A 21853-nucleotide genomic window follows, 5' to 3' on the forward strand; every position below is an offset into this window, starting at 1 on the left:
ATGTGATCGCCCACTGTCCCTTCAGCAGCTGTGTGTGGTTGCTGGGGATTTCTTGTTGCTCTGTATGGCTTTATACAGTGTGTGTGTGTCTGTCTTTGTTCTAGCATCCCAAAGGGAGGGTCTCAGTGTGCGGGGGAGTTGATTTGCATCCCCTGAAGGTTGAACCATGAGGCAGGGGGGAGTTTAACATGTGGAGAGGAAGACCCAGCGCTCCAATAGTGCTGCCTCAGAGCTTTTTGCGCAGCTTAAAGTGATTACCTCTCCACCGTGTCCACATTGTAGCTCTGAAAGCCCAAGATTGACACTGGGCGGTGTAACAGATTTGTTTTATGTACTTTTTGTTATGTGAGCTCAACACTAGACCAACAGTTTTCTGATAATTAACCAGCACTGCGGCACAAACCTGTAACAAAACCTGTCCGTGAATCAACTGTCCATCCCGCCTGCCTGGGGCAAACAAGTCAAAACGAAGCTATATTAAAATACTCAGCCCTCATTCTGTCAGTGAGTTCACAGATGTTACACAGTGGCTGCTTCTCCTTTGCTCTCATCTAATCAGGGATTATTGTAGAGCTGCGTTGTCAGGTTAAAAGCAATTAGCTGCAGTGAAGTACCTGTCAAGATGGAAAGCCCAGCAGAACTGAGAGTCCTGTGCAGCAGGATTAGCAGCCGCTGTGATAATGACTCATGAGCCTAAGTGTGTCTTCTCTTCATCAGTGAACCCGTCACTTGCAGTAGATTTTCTCTGAACTTGCCCATCTTATGCTTCCATAATGATTTTCAACACACTCTCTGACTGTGTAGATCCTCGGTTCCCAAACTGGGGTACATGTACCCCAAGGGGTACGCGAAGTGGTTCAGGGGGTACGTGGGGAGAACATTTTATCTACGTTTTCAAAGTGAAAAAGCCCATTACATTTTCAAACTGAGCTATAAATAATCGTGCAATATTAAATAGTCTGAATAGCCAACTCGCATTGCCAAAAATACCCATATTCATCTAAATAATTACACTGCCAAAAAAAGTTACAGGTAGGTTAGTGACCGTTAGTCAAAACTAGGGATGGGCATAATTAATCGACAAACTATTAATTGATCCTTAAGAATTTCGTAGATGACATTATTTTGTCATCTCTGATTATTATAAGTCCTGAAATCCCTGACAATTTCAAAGTTTCAAGTGTTATAGGCTGTATACGTGCGTCGGGGGGGTACGTAGCTGGAGATTGAATGTCTGAAGGGGTACGAGACTGTAAAAAGTTTGGGAACCACTGGTGTAGATCAACAACTGAGCTGTTGTTGATGTAAGTGCTCTGTCCTGGGGGTTGTTCCTCCTCATAGTTACAGATCTCCATTATAATTCCACCCTACAAAGTTGTGTGAATGTCTTGTCTGCCTTGTATGTCTCACACCGCAGTTTTGTGTGACTGTGCTCCACCTTCCTCCACCACCACCAACTGTCGCTTTTGGATTAATATATTGACTAGGGATGCTCTTAACGACTAATTTCCGAGTTGATTATACGGAAATGTGAATTTAGAGTAAAAAACATTTTTGTGATAACAAGAAGACATTTGATAATGAAAGAAATTGAGTTGTTTTCTGTTTTCTCAGTTGGGTCTTGACGATGAAGACTCATTTGTGGAGTGAAGAAAACTAAAGATTTCTTTCTGTTGCATCGTTCTTTTTTTTTTAACTGTCCAACTGGGAATACGTGTAGTTTAGGATGAAACACTCAAAACCTGTAGTAAGCTTGGTTTCATAACAATTCTGGCAGAATGGCAATCCAGTTGAGTTTTTAAGGTCATATTTATAAAGTTTATTTATTATTTCATAGTGTTGGTTGAGATGTCTTTCAACAAACTCTTTTTTAAGGTGCTGTGTTATGAAATAATCATGAGGTGAAAAGGAGAACATGTGTGGCCTTTCGATCAAATCGTCATGTTCAATCTTCACAGTGCATTGAAACATTAAAATTCTGCAGACAGTCACAGTGTTTTAATTTATGATCCTTCATCATTTCATCCATTGTCTGACTTTCTCTTTTCTCCTGTTGTCCCCTTCCAGGATTCGTCCTCAGATGGCCAAGGAGAAGATCGAGGGCTGCCACGTGTGCACAATGGTCACACCTGGGGAACCGCAAGTCCTGCTGGGAAAGGACAAGGCCTTCACCTATGACTTTGTGTTTGACATCGACTCGGAGCAGCACCAGATCTACCAGGACTGTGTGCACAGGCTCATCGAGGGCTGCTTTGAGGGCTACAACGCCACCGTGTTTGCCTATGGTCAGGTATGATGATGCAAGTTTTTTTGTGGTTCATAATTTAGGGTTTAATAAAGTGCATAATTCCCCATTTCACTGGTAACAAACATAATCACACCTTTGACACACAGTCAAATTGTCCCAGTGGATATTTAATCCAGATTTCCAAAACAACAATGTGTGTTTTCTTGACTCCAGAATTGATTCTTGCAAAGTACAAATACATGAAGCAAAATAAAGCACATTCTTGAATGTTATTGTCCAGTGTAACTACTGGGTGGTGACACAGGTTTCAGTCACAATCATACAACCAACAGACCACTACCATTACATGCATTTAAAAACATATTAGTTGTAAGCTGCACAGTGTTAGGAGAATAAAATGAGATATCATCGTTGTTGATGAAATGTGTTTCAGACGGGCTCGGGGAAGACGTACACCATGGGGACGGGCTTCGACGTGAACCTGGGTCCGGAGGACAAGGGCATCATCTCGCGTGCTGTTCACCAGCTGTTTGAGGGGATCCAGAACAGGAGGCTGCGCTCCCAGGAGGCCGGCACCCAGCCCCCCGAGTTTAAAGTCAGCGCCCAGTTCCTAGAGGTGGGTGACACACACACAGGCACACATGTACAACCGCATTATTAGTGCATACACCGCAGTATTGATGTTGTTGCTTGCAAAAGTGTGTCTACATGTGCGTGCCTGTTGGGTTGGATATTGGTCCAAATCAACTCTAACCAGATGCGGCAAAACGGGGAGACGAGGGGATCGCCCCCCTTTTCCACAAACAGGAAGTGACAAGCTGATGACAGATGGGCCGGAATGTCTGCTTGTGCTCTGTTGGACCTGATTAATGTTTGCCATTACCTCTGACATTATTCCTCATTACTGTGGGGCAGAGGATGGATAAGAGCGAGGGAGGGAGGGATGGTTGCGTAGGGGCAACGAGATAATACGAAAAGCATTGATATCCTGCAGAGGTTTCGGTCAGGGAAATGTACGGGTTGTATTGAGGGTGTGTGTCAGATGTGTTTACTTTAGTAATCTATGTATGGAAACACTTTTAATAGAAATAAACCATTTCCACTCTGACTTTGTTTTGTTTTAGTCTGGTCCCAGTTAGTAGTGTTTTTGCTGGCTCTAAGGTCAAAAGGTTATCTGTGTTGATGGTAAACAGATGGGTGAGTGTGAGCGAGGGGGTTATAGGGGTGGGGGGTTGGCAGTAGGTGGGAACAGCTGAGTTTTCTCCTGACCTCTGCTGCTCTAGCACTCATTGGTTTTTGAGAGGTCATTTACTGACCTCTGAGAGGGAGGAGCTCATCGCTCTGAGAAACCAACACAGGAATCTGCTCAAAAGTTGCAATTAGCTCTCTAAAAATGAAGTGAAAGTGATAATCTTTAGTATTGTAAAACAAGTATTTATGTTTATTAAAACGTGTCCGTGACTCTTGTTTATTGTAGTTGTACAATGAAGAGATCCTGGACTTATTTGACGCAACCAGAGATGCAGAAAGTCGAAACAGGAAGTCCAACATCAAGATCCACGAGGACAGCAGCGGCAGCATCTACACCACGGGAGTCACATCCAGACTGGTTCACTCAGAGGAGGAGGTGGGTGCATGTGTGAAACTGCTGGCGTGATTTGTTTTGTAATTTTCAAAATGTTATGTCTTTCTATGCTGTCCATACTTCACATGCATTTACATTACATTCATACATCACAGTTCTGTTAGGGCTCTTGGGCTAAAATGATCATAAAGTAAACAATAAATAAAAATCATAAATGTCATGCTTGCCATTCAAAGATTTTTTTATTTCCCCCATGCAGAGCTATGACTTGGTCTATATTTTGATTGTAAAAGATTCTCAGAGCTAACGTTTGCTTTGATTTCTTTATCAATAACGTGACCCCCGCGAAGGGTCTTACAGAGTCAAAAAACATGTCAAATTTAAATATCTAAATTCAAGGCCTTTAAAACCCCAAAGTAGTTCTTAATTTTGTTAATATTAATTGACTTCTCTCAATGACATAGATATCAGGAGACATACTGCAAAGAATTAAAGGTTCTCTTATATTCCTTCATATCTGTCATACTTGACATATTTCTTAGATTTCATTCATTATGGTCTTGAAAGGTCTGAAATTGAACTTGTTAAAACCTGCACAAGCCCTGTATAAACACCTTCAGTTCTCCTTAATATTTTTTTTTTAGTTTGTTTGTTATTATATTAGGAAAGTGGGAGTTTTGTTTTATTTCAGAATTAAAGTGATGGTGTAAGAGTAAGTTGTAATCAATCGCAAATGGTTAACTGTGAAGATGCAGATGAGTGAGAGAGGTGGAGCAGTGGAGATTCCCATCATCTTATAAAAGTCCAGCAAGAACCATGTGGTCGGATCAGAGTGGCTGGTGATATTAACAGAGACTTGGCTCTGATACATTTTTAAGGCTGACTGGTTGAACCAATGAGGTTAGTGTGTTTTTTGACATCAGATGTATGAAGTTCAGCCTTCAGGACAAGCTCGTTCACATGCAGCCATGTATCACGGATGAGTAATGGTTGTCTAGAAGGGAAACTGACAGAGTGGAGGAAGGAGTATGTGAAGGGGTCAAGAGGGCAGGAGGAATATCTGCCAAGGGAGATGTGTCGAGAAGAGTTCAACAGAGGAGACAGGTGATGATCCCGAGCCTTACAGCCAAAGTGGTTGCTCAGAAGAGACGACTGTATGGTGTTTGTGAAGTGTCTTATCAAAGTGTCTGAAGGAGTTGAAAGAAGGATGCCACAAAATAGTTTAATGGAAGCAGAGAAGAAGAAATATGGAGAGGGGCAAAGCAGGTTATGTCTTTTTTCTCTCAGCTACATCGAGCCTCCTGCATCATGTTTCCCATAATAAGACAGCTGAGAGACAAGTGGAGACAGATGGACACTCCTGTGGGAGAGAAGAGAGATAATGTCAATTCAGGCTGATTGTAGAGGCGATGGAATCACAAGGGAGAGACATGGGGGCAATGTTGCAATATGCAGCAGAGAGTCTGAATTCATTTAGAAGTGAGATAATTGCCTTTTTAAATACGCTGACACTGGTGACCAGTTTTTCTCAGCTATCAGCAAATGATCATGGTTGGTGAAGCAATTTCATCCTTCTCCTTCAATTCAAAAGTAGAAAGTCATGACTGAACGTCCTCCACATTGCGTTTGTGTTTGCTGCAGCTGCTGCAGTGTCTGAAGCTGGGCGCCCTGTCCCGCACCACAGCCAGCACCCAGATGAACGCCACGAGCTCCCGCTCCCACGCCATCTTCACCATCCACCTCTGTCAGATGAGGGTCTGCAAGGAGCTGCAAATGGTGAGACAGGGTTTGGGGTTGAGAAGTGATAAAGAAATATGTATATATATATACACAAGTGTAACAAAAAAGGAATGATTTTAGCATCATAGACACTCAATCATTCAAGGTGATGAAATAATTGGAATCTTCAAATATTTTTTTCCGACACCCCCGCTAACAGAATGGAGAAGCGGAGAACGGGGAGGTTAACGGCGTGGACTCCGGCCCCATCGCTCAGCCGGAGTTCGAGACACTGATGGCCAAGTTTCACTTTGTGGACCTGGCTGGTTCTGAGAGGCTCAAACGTACGGGGGCCACAGGAGAGAGAGCCCGCGAGGGAATCTCTATTAACTGTGGACTGGTGAGACAAACATATGTTATCAGTGTGTGTGTATTTGTGTGTGTCCACAAATATGTAAACAAGAAAAAAACGTATCAGTTCTTCTATGTGCTCATACTTGCATTTAAACACTCTACTTGCATGCAGAACAGTCATCAAGTCCTGAATATGTGTGTTGTGTGTTCGTGTGTGTTTTTGTGCGTGTGTCATAGCTGGCCCTTGGAAATGTCATCAGTGCTTTGGGAGATCAGACCAAGAAGGGAGGTCACGTCCCCTACAGGGACTCCAAACTCAGTCGCCTGCTGCAGGATTCATTGGGAGGCAACAGGTATACACGCAAAACACACACACACGCACACACACACAATGATAATTAGATATGTCCCCTCGCTCAAGGGGAAGAAAACTTATCTTTCCTTGAACTGAATGAACAGTTACCAAACAAGCTCCATCTCTCCTTCCTCTCCAGTCGGACAGTGATGATAGCGTGCGTCAGTCCGTCGGACCGGGACTTCATGGAAACGCTGAACACACTGAAGTACGCCAACCGTGCCCGAAACATCAAGAACAAGGTGGTGGTGAACCAAGACAAGACCAGCCAGCAGATCAACGCCCTGCGTGCTGAGATCGCCAGACTGCAGCTGGAGCTGATGGAGTACAAGGCGGTGAGAGGCAGTAGTGAGAGGTTGATGGGATTCAGAGAAGCAATAAATATTTCCAAAAATAAAGATAAGGAGAAAAAGATAAGAGCGGATGAATCAAGAGGAAGAGGGAAGATGGGGTTGAGGGGCTGGGGAAAGAAAAGTGGAAGCTTTTAGACAAGACGATCACATGTCTGTCAGTGTAACTGATGCAATGAGACTGTAAGAGAGGGATGAAAGATGGATGAGACTCAGAATAGTAACAGAGCACAAGAAGAAAAAAAGGCCCTACAAATTGAAGTAAGAGGAGATGGTATTAAAGGGAAAGCAATGGCTGTGCCTGCAGCAGCTTGTATCAAATTAAAGATCTTTACTGGAACACACATCCATTTATGTATTTTACTGGAGTGCAGGAAGGAGATTCATTGTTGCAACCTCAGCTCTTTAGCATGAAATAAAAGAATCAATTTGATCCTTCAGCTTAATGAAAAGAATGTGCTCATCAACTTATTCGGACCATTAGACAGTGAAAACACACAGAGGTGCATCACACAAGAACATAATGTGACGATTTAACAAGATCTGAGAAGTTTCCAATTCTTCATCAGCTTTGACGTCTGATTAGCTGGATCCTCAGTCTACTGTGTGGTTTAGAGGGTTACTACGGTTACTAGAGGGAAGTGATTGCGCAGTATGACTGTGAGGACGGACGTCGGGCTGACCTCGATGTGGTAATAAGGGATGTAACGTGAAGGGAAGTAATGGCGTGTTGGGCTGGTGGAGGTAATGATGTCTGCGAGCTGTGACCGCAGTAAATGATGTGTTTCCAGATTTACACAACCGGATTCTTTCGGTTTATCACTCAGGACACAACAATGCATACACTGTCCAGATCAGCTCTAACAACAGTGTTGTGTTTGGTAGGACTGCCACATCCAGTGTATACGAGCGTGGATTTACAATCAGTTTGTTTTTCAGGTCTGACTTTTGGCCCTCAAATGATTCCTATACATGTTTGTGTTGTCCGACGTCCCGGTCCATGTTACTCATGCCGTCTTCTCGATGCAGGGGAAGCGTGTGGCGTGCGAGGAAGGTTCAGAGGGGTTCAGCGACCTGTATCAGGAGAACGCCATGCTGCAGAGAGAAAATGACACACTGCGCCTCAGGGTGAAAGCCATGCAGGAGACCATAGACCACCTCAATACCCGAGTCACACACCTGCTGACCAACGAGGTCAGCGCCATGCTGAACAAGTCAGGTATGTGAGAGACACATGTGATTCATTTCAATGTATAGACGCTACAGATAAACTGTTTCTCTCAAGTTTGCCATCTTTCTAAAAAATAAACCAATTAGTACTGGTACTGCAATCTTATCTTACTGAGCGCTTCCTGTGACCTGAGCCTCCTTTAACCCTTGACCTCCAGGTGACGGCAATGAGGAGATCGGGGCTCTAATCCAGAAGTACATTCGAGAAGTTGAGGAACTGCGGTAAGAACTCAAAATCCAACCTCAGTCGGAAACTGGGTCAAACTACTTTACAAATGTTTTGGCTGAATGGATGATATTCTTTCATGTTAAAGTAATCGCTGTTCACGGTATTTTTTTTCCTCTGTCAGAACCAAGCTTCTCGAGAGCGAGGCCATGAATGAGTCGTTGCGACGGCAGGCGACCCGGCTCTCCTCCCGCTCCACGTTCCCTGCCTCCTCTCTCAGCCCCGCCCCGGGCCACCCCCCCGGCTCCTCCCCCGCCTCCATGTCCATGGAGGCCGAGTTGTCGGACGTGTTGCGCCGAGCCAAGGTGGACATCGAGAGGCTGAAGAAGAAGGAGCGAAGGCAGAGGAGGACGAGGTGAGGAGAGGTTTACACAGGCAATGTTTCCACAATCAAATGTGCACATTCCAACAAGGTCTGTCATCATTATATCTCCAAACATCAGAGCTTTCTGTAACTATATTTCTTATACACCCCCTCTGAGTCTTTATCAACGAACTACGGCATGCTTTAAAAGCTGCAGGACCACAATGAGCACATTCATGTTTCCTGCCTCTATTCTCTTTGCTCCTCGCTGGGTCTCTCTTCGAGCTCGAGAGGCACATCACAAGTCGATTAGGGCTTTGGGACGGCAAGCGTCTGAACAGAGCTGGGATGCAGCCAGTGCTGAGTACGAACTCTGGCTCAGACACAAAAAGGTCTAATTCAGTCGGCCAGTGGGTCATGAGAGAGGAGAGCATGCAGCCTAATAGGCTAATTGAAGTTTAATGGGATAGGGACGGGGGATGGGTGATAAGCTGCACGGTTTTAAAAGAGGGAGAGAAGGAGAGAATGAAGTTGATAATAAAGCGTAAAAAAAGCTAAGAGGGCGAGATTAGTCTATATGAGCTGAGGAGGACTTTGTTGTTACCGCAAGCCCTTGGCAGCACTCCCAAAACCCTAATGGTGGATTATAGGAGTGGGTGACATCTCTCTTGGAGGAGACAGAGTGTTTCTGCAGAGTAATGGACAAAAAACCATTTGGAATATTGGAATAAATTTCCACTTTAACCTACAGTGGTGAGGTTTTGTGCATTTCTTCCACCACCGGCTCTAATCTGAACAACATGCTTTGCTCCTCCTGCAGTCCGGAGCTGGAGAAAGGTCTGAAGAAACGAGTGAAGCTCCACGCTCATGAGAATGGTGAGAACGGGCTCAATGGACAGAATGGAGAGATCGATTCAGACGACAATTACATTGAGGTAAGTCGAGGTGGGAAGTTAAGTAACTTGATTCAATTTCCAGGTACTTTAACTTAACAATATTATTTATTTCTCTGACAACTTTTTACTTTAACTCTGTATATTTGAACAGAAATATCTGTACTTTCTGCTCCTTACATTTTTAAAACAGGCTCCCCACTTTCGCAAGCATTTAAAACCCCAAACGAGTCAAGTATAAAATCAGTGTTTGTGTGTGTGTCTGTGTCTGTGTAGGACATCATGTCTCCGCTGCAGGAGGAGAGCGGCTGTGATGAAGATGAGGGGGAGGAGGAGGAGGAGGGTAGGGAGGAGGAGGACGAGTTTGACAGCGACGAGAGCCTGGTGGATTCAGACTCGGACTCGGAGGAGAAAGGTGAGAATCTGACAGCTACGTCAACACACAGGGACCTGACCTCTTTCCCATTTCTGTTCTCTTTTCTGACAGCTCGTCCTCATTTGTTTGCGTCTCTGTCACAAGACCTTTTGAACCTTTTAAAAAAAACATGAGACATGATGCCAATATAAATACACAACACATAAAAATGTGTTTCTGACCTTTGCCCCCTCCAACCGGCAGCTAACTTCCAGGCGGACCTGGCCGACCTGACCTGTGAGATCGAGATCAAGCAGAAGCTGATAGACGAGCTGGAGAACAGTCAGCGGAGGCTGCTGATGCTCAAGCTGCAGTACGAGGAGAAGCTGATCCTTCTGCAGAACAAGATCCGAGACACTCAGCTGGAGAGAGACCGTGTGCTGCAGAACCTCAGTGAGCACCATGGGATTTGTAGTTTACAGATATGGTTGAGGAATTTGTAGAACCGTTAGCAGGTTGGGTGATCAGTGGAAACGTTAAAAGGGTCATGTAATCAACATTGTGTCATGGCTCCACAGTGTCCATGGAGAACTACACAGAGGAGAAGGCGAGCCGGATCAAGCAGGAGTACGAGAAGCGTCTTAAGGAGATGAACCGTGACCTGATGAAGCTGCAAGTTGCTCAGAAGGAGCACGCACGTCTCGTCAAGAACCAGGGGAGGTATGAACGGGAGCTGAAGAAACTCCAAGTGGAGGTCAACGACATGAAGAAAGCCAAGGTACGGGCAGCGAAAGGAGAGTGGGGGTGTGAATAAAACTGAACCTTACGAGCAGGAAATGCTCAAACTACGTCAGTTAAGAGACTGACCTTTGTGCTGTTTCCAGGTGACTCTGATGAAGCAGATGAAGGAGGAGCAGCAGAGGAGGAGGATGATGGAGGCGAAGAGGAACCGTGAGATCGCCCAACTCAAGAAGGAGCAGCGACGCCAGGAGGTCAGTCTGCATGTTGTGCAGAGATATATTTGTTCTCATATTGCTGTTAGCATTTTTGTACTCCACAAAGTACGACTACAAACCAGATACTTGAGCCACAATAAATATTTTGCACACAAACTCACAATTTTCCGCTGTAGGTTCAGGTTTCTCATGCCACACACACCAATACAATTATTGTACAATCTTTAGGAGATAGCTGAGAATAAGAAACTGAGCAGAGTTATGAATACATTTGATATATATTTAATCAATTTTACACATCATGCTCCAAATTAAAACTTCACAAGTGTATATAAGGCAGCACTATGCAACTTTTTTAGCTCAAAGTAGCTTCAAAAAGACTTTGATGAGAATGAAGCCTCTCTCATTCCCTCTCTTCACCCTGGAAGCCTGTTCTTTCCCTATGCAGCTTTGGTGAGAAGTTACAATCTCTTGTAAGAAGTGTCTATCTGATAATAGTCAGGCCCAGTAGGTTTGAGAGTTATGCAGAGCTGTAGATCAGTTACAAAGATTTAGAAGTCTTTTAAAATATCAAGAATTAAGAACAAAGTTTGGTGTATTTGTTACAGCGGCAGCTCGTTAGTTTTAGGATGCTGGGGATCTTGGGTAATATCCACTGTTCAGTTGAGTTTCAGTTCAGTGATTGGGACGACAGATTCTGAGATCAGGCCAACATTGATGGGCTTAGATTTTTCTGTTTACCAAAACCAAGTTTTTCCTCGGACACAGAGCTTAACAGAATTTATCATGTGTAGCTGCAGAGGGCGCTGTTGCATAGTGAAAGTTACAAGCCTGCGCTTAAAAAAACAATTCAGTATAGTGAGGTCTAACACTAACTCTGCTCACAGATTGTGGATATCACTTCAGGAAGATCAGTACGAACTGTACTCGTATAGATTTCCATCTTTATTTGTAGTTTCCTGGAGTAGAGAGATTATTAATCAGCATGAAAACATTTATACTGTCATGCTGTGGGGCTCAATCATAATCCTGTTATTTAGTATTTAAACTTTAAATCCTTTTATCATCAGCACCTTGTAAGACTATTATGCAAAAAGATTATATATCAACCTCGGTAATGTAATGACCATGTGAACAGCAGCAAAGAATTGAGATTAAGTCGACACAGTTGTAGACACATTAAAGAGCTGTGTCTCCTCTGTTATCCCTCAGTACCAGATCCGGGCGCTGGAGTCTCAGAAGCGGCAGCAGGAGATGGTGCTGCGCAGGAAGACGCAGGAGGTGACGGCCCTGCGGCGCCTGGCCAAGCCCATGTCAGACCGCGTGGCAGGACGCGTGGCCCGATGGAACCAGGCCTCTCTGGGTACAGACTCTGGAGCTGAGCTATCAGCCAGCACCACGGCGAGCAGCTCCGAACCAGACACGGGGAGGTCGGTGAGCGGCCTGGTGAGACAGTGGAACAACAAGAACAATGTGATGGGATACCTGGGAGAGAGCGAGGGTAGCATGGATGGAACCAGGATCATTGGGTAAGACTGGCTGGAATGTGTTTAATGACTCTGTATTCACTTGTCAGTTAACAGACAGTCAGTATCGAAGCTGTTGACCTTTAATTTAATTGATAAAGTTTACATTTTATTTCATTGGAAATTTGTGAACCATTTAAGGAGTCAGAGGACACTTAAACTCAGTTTCTTTTTATAATAAATAGAATCTATACAACACCATTTCATTATGTTACATTTTCAAAGCGTGTCATTGTCAGTGGCTGCTGATTTCCATCTCTCATCACCTCTCCCATCTCTTTATCTCTTTCCAGCAGCAGGAAGAAGTTGCAGAGGAAGCCGGCCCTCCAGGCCATTAATGGAACAGCAGGCAGAACCAGCAGCTTCTCCAAGTCAGCCCGTCAGAAGTGGCAAACCCTGGAACGGCGCATCTTGGACATCGTCATGCAGAGGATGACCATCTCTAACATGGAGTCTGATATGGATCGCCTGATCAAGGTAGGAGCAGCACTGGCTCCGTGACTGTAGATAGAGGTGGATAGAGCCTGTTGTTTGAATTGTTAAGGGATTTAAAGGAAAGGCGGGCAGTGTGGTGTTGAAGCATCAGAGCTCGTCTCGAAGTTACATCAGCAGCTTTGTTGGCACATGTCACCTCACTAAGTGAATCCAAAGTGAAGCAGGAGCGTCTTTCCTCACTTTATAGATACACTCTGCATAATCGCTTGTTTTAACCCCCCCGCTGTGCGTACTTCTGTATTTCGTCGAGTCAGAAACGAGAGGAGCTGACGGCCCAGCAGGAAGCACTGTCACATAAAAGGGAGGTGCTAATGGCAGATGGGGAGGGACCAGAAGCAGAGGACCGCCTCCTACTGGAAATTAATGAGGACATCGAGGTGCTGAACGCCAACATAGACTACGTCAATGACAGCCTGTTTGACTGCCAGGCCACCATTGTACAGATAGAGGAGACCAAGGTACACACACATACACATCCATACATACACCCGCAAGTTTCAGAGTATTGTGCAAAATAAGAAGTCAAATGACTTCTTATTTTGTGTTCTCCTGCAGGATGAGCTGGACTCGGTAGACACCTCTGTGGTGATCAGCTCTTGCTCCTTGGCTGAGGCACGCCACCTGCTGGACCACTTCCTGAAGGCCTCAATTGACAAGGTGTGTTAACCGAAAAATTGCATATGTTGAGGTATTGTTACAATAAATATGGTCATGTGTGATCTTTTTCAGTAGGTTTGCCATCTTTAAACTGAAAATTATATTTGAATACTGTCATTGTGTGCTACTTATATGGATGGTTGCAGTGCCATCTAGTGGTGACTCTTTGTGTTACAAGATATTACGAGAGTAACAACTGGTCAAAAAGTTAGTGTAACACTACTGTATCTGGGCATGTCTTAAACCTCTGGTTATGTCTGTCTGTCTGTCTGTCTGTGCGTGTGTGTGTGTGTGTGTGCGTGTGTGTGTGTGTGTGTGTGTGTGTGTGTGTGCAGAGTTTACAAGTGGCCCAGAAGGAGTCTCAGATCAGACTGCTCGAGGGCCAACTGAGACAGACGGACGTGATTGGCTCGTCCCACAATCACATGATCCTTGATGCTCTGCGAGAAAAGGCCGAGTACATTCCTGAACTCCAGGCTCTCATCCACAATGCACAGCAGGGTGAGGAGAGATTTTTGAATGTCTTTGTGTAGACCTTTTTTTTTCTCTTTTCAGGGTTTGTGTTGTTTTGTTACCCAAAAAACAACACAACTTGTGAGCTTCATTTTGGAATCAGAGTTTGTGTATAAAACTTGAAAAAGGCTGTTATTATCTTTTCAACCATATTGACTGGCAGTAAACCATGCAGCACATCTGTAATACAGTACCAAATGGAGAGTTAACATGTACCTGTAATCGTGCTTTTCACTGTGTCACTCTTCAGTTATGTTTTGATGCATGTAATTCTGATTAGAAAACTGAAAATGATGAGTTTAACCAGCTTCGTAGGTTGTGGCGGCGTATGATGTACTGTGGACTTGACGTGTTGTGGGTTTTGTCTGCTTCCAGAAAACGGTTATACCAGCACAGACGAGGAGCCCTCTGAGGTCAGCCAAGCCTCTGACAGCAGGTGAGACTGCAGAGCCTGCTCGCCCACACAACACAACACCCCCCTCAAACAACATCCATCTCATTGTTTTTTTTGTGATCAACTTTTTATTTTACTGAGAAATGTAGCAAGGTACAGATCAATGTTACAGTAATCAATAACAACATATACATTCACATGTACTCATACCTGTCAATGTATATAGACACACAAAGGTAAACAATAAAGGAAAAATAATAACTAGGAATAAGTCCAATAGTAAAATAGAAAAAATATATATATATGAAAATATTAAATAAACAAACACAAATATACAATAGGTCATTAATACAAAAACAATAACATATGTATGTAATAAAACACAGGGAAATAAAATAAAATAAAATAACATAAATGAATAAAATAAAATAAAACTATCCCAAACATAAACCACCCACATCCCGGATCCAGCTTCCTAAAGAAACCTTAATCACATATTACAGTTGAAGCGCACGGAGGACAGTTAGGAGCGATTCCCAGGCCTTTATAGCGGATTCTTTGGCTCCATGTACTCGAGCTGTTGACAGTTCTAAATAGACAATGTCCAAGTATGTTAAAATCCATGCTCGGAAAGAAAGTGAGTGTGGAGGTTTCCAGCGTGTAGCAACAAGTTTTTTTGCAGCAGTGAATCCCGCCAACAACGCTTTCCTCTTGTCCAGGGTCAACCCCAGTCCTGATAAATCATTTAAAATGAATGTAGCAGGCAAACAAGGCAACTTAATATTAAACAACTTAGATAGATTCAAGGAGATCATTTTCCAAAATTCTGCCACAGGTGTACACTCCCAAAACATATGAAAAAAGCTGCCGATCGCTTTGGAGGAACATAACGTACATGTAGAATCATTTATAACTTTCATCAGATGAAGCCTTCTAGGAGTAAAATATACTCTATGTATATAATTATAGTGAATTTGTTGATGGTCAGGATTTCTGGATGCTAACCTCACATCAACCCATACTCTACCCCAGTCAAATGTAGTCTTCAGATTTGGAATATCTTTTCTCCATATTTTATCTAATGCCAGAGGTCTGTAAGAGTGTTGCAGAACAGACCAATAAAGTCTTGAAACAAAACCACTCGTGCCTCCAGCAGAGTCAAATAATTTGCGGATTGGGTGTGTTTCAAGAGGGCTCTGCAGAGAAATACCACTGCTTTGTAAGGTAGATCGCAGTTGTAAATAAAAGAAAAAAGAGGTACGCATTACACCATATTTAATACAAATGTCCTGAAAGGAAAGTAACCCTTCTTTCCCAAAGATATCCTTAAGTGTGTAAATGTTTTTCCTTTCCCAGTCAGGAAAACGAATGTGTTGGCCTCCAATCAACAATCTATCGTTGCTAAATATCGGGGAATGTGGGCCCCATCCAGAAGAGCAACCAGCTATCTTCTCCACCCTCCTCCAAACAAATAACAAATAAGAAATCATAGGGCCAAATTTTAAACGACATTGTTGGATTGAGATGTTAGAATGCAAAAAGGTAGCAAACGAATATGGTGCTAGTATCTGCTCCTCCAGAGCACACCATGATACCTGAGCGTTAGGTCGGAACCACGTTAATAAAGGTCGAAGTGTAAAGGCCCACTTATAAAATTTAAAGTTCGGGAGAGACAAACCACCAGCCTGTCTCTCCCGCTGCATTGTAGTGAGATTAATGCGGGATCGTTTACCTCGCCAAATAAATTTTGTTATAGCCGATTGTAATTTGCACCAGTATTGCGGGGGCGGAGGAAGGGGGAGCATCGAACTCACAAAGTTAACTCTGGGCAGAACATTCATTTTAACTATAGCTACCCTGCCACGAAGTGAATTATCCATCTCATTGTTAAAATCATCTGTTTTTAATAAATCCTACTTAGTTTTGATTCGGTAGAAATTTCATCTGAAAAACACGCAGGTCTTTTCTCATGTCTCTTTGTTAACTTGACTCCCCTTGTCTCTCTTTCCACAGTGTTTCTCAAATAAAAGAATCCAACAGCCAAGAGGATTTCAAGACAAAGGTAAAGCTGCTTATTGAAGTGCACAGATGTTACTAAGCTCAGCCACAGATGTCGCAGACATAAAGAAAGACTGGATATAAATAGATCATTTTACTGTTTTACCAGATTTTATTACTACTTTGTGTATTTTCTTCATAGTTCCTTTAGTGTCAGTTCGCGAAACATCAGGGGATACATTTTTACAGTACCCAGAATTGTCAGACCGCTATGAAACTATATGATGATGTTAAAAGTGTTTTTTGAACGTTTACCCGAAATTGTTCACACACCTCAGTTTGTCTGAGTAGCTGCTATTCCTGAGTACTACCACAAGGAGGCAATATAAGCATGATGTATAGTTGGATGAAGCCCTGATGACACCAATCCCTCCTAATTTGTGTTGTTAATGCAACACTCTACTCTTTCTTATGCTTTCAGTTTCAGTTTCCCTCCATCAAGCCTTATTTTGACCCTTCAATTGCAGCTTTTTCTTTTCTATGTTGTTTGTTCTGCTGTTTCCATATTCCCTTTTGTCTTTTTTTTTCAATATTTGCTTGCTTTCTCTTAATTTCCTCTTGTGCCTTAATTAAATTCAGGCCTTTATCTTTATTCTCCCAGTTTCTGAACCGGCTGTCCTCCTTCTTCCTCATTTCATTCTATCTTCTCTGATAAAACAAACGATGCACATTTCTCACCCAGATGGAGCCCCGTCTGTCGGCTCAGATGAAGGCGGTGTCTGCAGAGCATTTGGGTCCAACACTGGATCCCTCATCAGGCAGCAAGCAGCACATCACCAAATCCCTGGCCTCGCTCACCGACATCCAGGAGGACGGCCTGAGTCTGGTGACAGGGAGCCTGGGACTCAGCCTGTCTGTGCGAGACCCTTACCACAGGGAGAGGGCATCGCGCACCATCAGTCTGCCTGTCAGGGGACACACCTTGTAAGTCATGAACTGTATTTGAACTGCAGAGGTAAAGAAATAATGATAACTCAGATGAAGCGCACCAATCCTCTTCGAGTGTTACCAGGAAGGGAGAATTATCAGGAGGCCTGGCTCTTGTTTTTCTGCATCATTGCATTCTGACAACTCCTCACAAGTCATGATTCCTGCAGCGCTGCACAGGGTGAAGCACTTTCTGCACAGATCTCCTTTTATGTCCAACACCTCCTCAGGACTATTAGAGGAGCTCAAGCCTCCTTCATCGACTCCACAACCATTATCACACTTTTAGCTGAAACTTCCACCATTTCTCCGTCATTCTTAGCCCACAATCAGCCATGAATCGTTTTCTTTTACCTGTTCCCTGAACAATTTTTTACTTTTAGTTGACAATCACAAACGTTAGTTGACAGTAACAACAAATACTAGTAATATATACCAAATGTATATATTACTTATGTTTTCATCACTGTACTGTACTAGCAAACTACATTTCAGCACTTTTGCAATGTACACTGTGTACACGGCATTGCAGTTGGCCCAGTATGTGTCTGGATATTTTGTCAAATTAGTTGAGCGACTGAAAGACGTACTCCATATATTCTGTTCCTGTTCAGGAATCAAGACTGTATCTTCATTAGTTACAGACCTTCATCTCAAATCCCACTGATGCGAAACATGCGTTTTGCTGAAGCACATGAAAAATTGCAGCTAAGCATAAAACAAGTAACGAACTGTAAACATGAGGGTAATTGCATTACCACAACACCCTGAGGAATTTAACAAATACTTGAACTGGAGTGAAAAACATTTTGTTTTGTTATACTTCCGAATTATGGACTAAACAAGAATTTTAAACATACCCCCTACTAATATTCCACTGCACATTTCCAAACTAACAACCACAACAAGAAGCCTGACTTTTTTTAAGGTTATAAAACGGCTTTAGGGAGAAGACAGTGAAATGCACATCCCTCCTTAGGGCTGGGAAGCCTGGTTGTGTGTGATTTGATATTTAAAGAAATTAGTCTGTGAGCTGCATTAGTCTGCTAGAAATGCCATTGATACCATGCACCCCCCCTGGAAATCTGCTTAGTTTGCTTGTGTGTTTGTGTGTGTGTCAGTCCCAGGCAGTCTCGGGGCTATGACACTTCTCCTATAACGAGGAGGAAATCTTACGACCGCTCGTTCAGGTAAATGTTACGCTCAAATTCAAGCTACTCTTCAAGCAAATTGATGCATAGTGTGACTGTGTAATGTGATATGCAGCCATTGTTGTAATCCCTAACCTCCATCTTCCTCCCTCCCCGTATCAGGCCCACTGACGGCTACACCCCCCCCTCCTCCCCTCCTCTGAGGACGAGGACCGACCGCAACGTCTTTTCAAGGCTCACCAGCAACCAAACCCAAGGTTCTGCCCTGGACAAGTGAGTGCACTCCTGCACATATACATATATATACACACACACACACATACACACACACACACACACCTTTTTTTTACACACATACCTTTCTTTACACACATACTCATAATCAATTCAGTTGCACTTTGAACCATTCTTTCTATTTCTTTTGTTTTATTCCATATGTTTAAGGTCTTTACAGGCGCTGAAGTTCAGGCCTATTGAGAGCACAGTGCTTTTGTCTGTGGTGTAGATGAGCCTCGTTAAAGTGCGCTATTCCAAATGTTTATCTCCCAATGAATCCCACCCTGAAACCAAAAGAATTTTCATCTGGCAGTGTACAGTCTGGTGGAGGGGGAGGGGAGCAGATGGTGTAAACATTCACAGAATCCAGGTGTAAAACACTCTCAGGAGACATTGTTGGTCGAATCATCCAAACCACAATGACAGGCTTCTCAGAGATGCATTTAGCAACACTAGCAACAAGGTGTAATTACACTATTTCCAATCCATACATCATTTCTAGGAAACAAACGCAAGGGAGGAGGAAGGCGGCTCGGATAGAAACGTCCTGATATGTAAGATTTACGGTTTGGCAAGAGAACGTCAAACACCATCGGATTGTATCCAATAAAAACAGACCTGAAAAAAAGATAATGAAAAATGTAGTTTGAGGGAAGACTGTTTGAATTCTTGGTCATTTTTCAGGGTTAGTTAGTTTCGATGTTCTGTTGAACGAGCTTATAATGCTCCGCCATCCTATTTACATGCATAAAGGTAAATGAACACAACAGACACAGTTGCACAGTCCAAAGTCTCGTATCTACAGAATGTAGAATGAGAGCTGCTGAGTCTGGAATGAGCTACTGGCCCTTTTTCCTTTCCCGGTAACAATCGATTCAATCTTTCAGCCGTTAATGTAAGCCAGCGTTTGGCTGCGCAGGCGAAGTTGTCTGCTTTGTATCTTTATTAATATACTGAACATTTCGCAGCTTTATCGACCTCTAATCGTTAGAGAGGATCGGCGAGGATGCCGTGTGAAGTGAGCTAGGTGGTCGTGTTTTTGTACTCGAGTATGAATATTGGTAAGTGTTGTGTGCGCTGAACCCTGTGCCTCCTCATTATCAGGAGCAGGGGTAGTAGATGAGGTGGCGCCAGTCATCCTCCATGCAGCTGTTGTCAATGGTAGCCATTTTTAATTGACTGGCTGAGAGTGTGGGAAGATGTTTATGATGTTGGATTTTCTTTTATGAGGTTCCAACAGGAGAAGATTCAACAGGACAGAGGAAGAAGAACTAGTTTTTTTCTTTTTGCATTGGCATTGTTGTGTTTTGAAGAAAGACATTAACATCCCTTTAACATTTGCACTTTATGTGAGGTGTCTGTGGCGTAAATGTTTTTTAATTATTTTAATTTAAACCATCATAATTTAATTTTAATTATTTTCTGTTTCCTTGTCCTTACATCACACAAACTGACCTAACTCTGCCACTTTATTCATACTGACAATCTTAAACCCACAGACAAGCGAAGCTGATTTATTAAAATAATAATTAGTTTGGATCGTCTGTGTGAATTCTGTGTAATTGGGAGTCAAATGAGAAGCTGTCTGCCACGCAAAAAAAGAAAATAATGATGTTTTCAAGTACATCTTTGCAAATTCCGAAAACTTATGAAAAATGCAGTAGGCTCTTCTTTCTGATTGTGAATGTGTGGATGCACTAGGTTTTTAGTTTTTCCGACTAATTCATATTTAAGCAGACGGATCTGAAAGACACATAAGAATAAGAAATGTTAATTATAAACTGGGAGTTTCTTGCCTCCTTTCGAATGATAACACTTTGCATCCCTGCTCCTGTTTGAAATCTTCTCAATACATTTGCACTTCTAAAAAAAGAGTTTGTCCCGAGAGTCAGATATCAATATGCTAATGGCGTTCAGTATGTGGTGCAGACAGTAAATAGCAAGAAACTTCTGTCACCTTTTAACAGCATTGTTCCCTCCAGACATTTCCAGAACCGTTCCTGTTCAGAGGGTAACGCACAGGCTCCCACGGTGACAAACCCCAGGCTATAAAATATTTACAATATAATAACACTGTTATTGCACTGCGGCACACATAGCAGCCTCTATACCTTGTAGCTATGGCAAAGGTATGGGTGTGGTCTGGATTTACTCCCTCCACGGCTGTGACAAGCTTGTCTGTGAGATTGATTGATATCCTTATCTTCCAAGCGAATGGATTTTTCCTTCTTTTAACCCTGTTTGCTTTGAACCCTTTTCTGTACTAATGACCTCGTGGCTGGAAAGAGTAGATGCAGCAGGGGACACTGACATTATGGGAGTCATACGCAGAGGACAGAATCGAGTGCATGTCTAATTTGTAATGTCCATGTCTTGGACCTCTGTGTGTGGTTGTCCTGGCTTCAGTGCTTCCTCCTTCACTACTTCTCTTTTTCTCTCAATAACTGTTTTACTAAATTTTTTTTAAATTGTTGACATTTTTTGAAATATGCTTAATTGGCTTTCTTACCCAGGATTTGCTAGATAAGAATAATGACACTGACACCACTGTCATGTCTCTGGGCTGAATGTGAAGCAGCTGCTAATTTCTAAACCTCACTAATTAACACTTCTTATTGTGTTGGTTTGTTTAATTCCTTGATAAACAGAGTGTGATGAAGAAGTTTCAAGTCTTCATGCTAAGCTGAGCTAATAAGCTGCTTGCTGTCACTTTAAACTGAACAACTAGACATGAAAATGGTATCCAGCTTCTCAGCTTACTCTTGGCGAGAATAAGCATATTTCTCCAAATATTGGATTTCTGTTTCTTCAACCTTTTAACCTTTTAATATTAGCTGTCAAAACCGCTAGTTCAACTCAACTAAACCAGCCATTGCTTAACGTGGGTTTACCTACAGTAAACATGCTGTACCAAGGACAACATCTGTAGACGCTGGTCAAGAATACAGCCTGTTCAATGTTATGTTGGAAGAGAAGCTCATTTCAAGGCAAACAGTCCGATCATCACTGAACAAGCTTTACTCTGGACTGAGCTTTCCTGCCAGTTTGCTCACTGCTTTTATCTTAAACCCCTCTAGTCACTCCTCCTTCCTTTAACCCTTTGCCAGTAACCCTTCTGTCTTCCCTTATCGTGTTTAACCCTCTCCTCTTCCTGCCCCGCCCTGCCCCTCCCTCTCCTTGCTCCTCTTCTGCCTCCAGGTCGGATGACAGCGACTCCTCGCTCTCCGAGGTGCTCAGGTAGAGGAACTGTGTCTGTCGCTCTCTGTTTTTTCCCCATTTGC

At 43.1% G+C, this 21853-nt stretch overlaps 1 protein-coding gene across 1 annotated transcript in view; it reads left to right on the forward strand.

Annotated features, from left to right (window-relative positions):
• The window catches only part of kif21b (kinesin family member 21B), a 56267-nt gene that overhangs the window by 21069 nt on the left and 13345 nt on the right, over positions 1–21853 (forward strand). Inside the window, exons 2-26 of the mRNA XM_053432255.1 lie at positions 2068–2290; positions 2682–2864; positions 3726–3875; positions 5475–5609; positions 5773–5952; positions 6144–6259; positions 6401–6596; positions 7641–7830; positions 8000–8063; positions 8192–8422; positions 9192–9306; positions 9541–9679; positions 9884–10072; positions 10198–10397; positions 10504–10611; positions 11788–12104; positions 12395–12578; positions 12851–13054; positions 13152–13253; positions 13589–13754; positions 14142–14202; positions 16174–16222; positions 16901–17142; positions 18267–18335; positions 18459–18569. Of these exons, the coding sequence (XP_053288230.1) occupies positions 2068–2290; positions 2682–2864; positions 3726–3875; positions 5475–5609; positions 5773–5952; positions 6144–6259; positions 6401–6596; positions 7641–7830; positions 8000–8063; positions 8192–8422; positions 9192–9306; positions 9541–9679; positions 9884–10072; positions 10198–10397; positions 10504–10611; positions 11788–12104; positions 12395–12578; positions 12851–13054; positions 13152–13253; positions 13589–13754; positions 14142–14202; positions 16174–16222; positions 16901–17142; positions 18267–18335; positions 18459–18569 (3924 nt within the window). The remainder of the gene's footprint in view (positions 1–2067; positions 2291–2681; positions 2865–3725; positions 3876–5474; positions 5610–5772; positions 5953–6143; positions 6260–6400; positions 6597–7640; positions 7831–7999; positions 8064–8191; positions 8423–9191; positions 9307–9540; positions 9680–9883; positions 10073–10197; positions 10398–10503; positions 10612–11787; positions 12105–12394; positions 12579–12850; positions 13055–13151; positions 13254–13588; positions 13755–14141; positions 14203–16173; positions 16223–16900; positions 17143–18266; positions 18336–18458; positions 18570–21853) is intronic.

This window comes from Pleuronectes platessa, chromosome 2 (genome assembly GCF_947347685.1).
Source record: "Pleuronectes platessa chromosome 2, fPlePla1.1, whole genome shotgun sequence".
In the NCBI taxonomy this organism is placed as follows: domain Eukaryota; kingdom Metazoa; phylum Chordata; class Actinopteri; order Pleuronectiformes; family Pleuronectidae; genus Pleuronectes; species Pleuronectes platessa.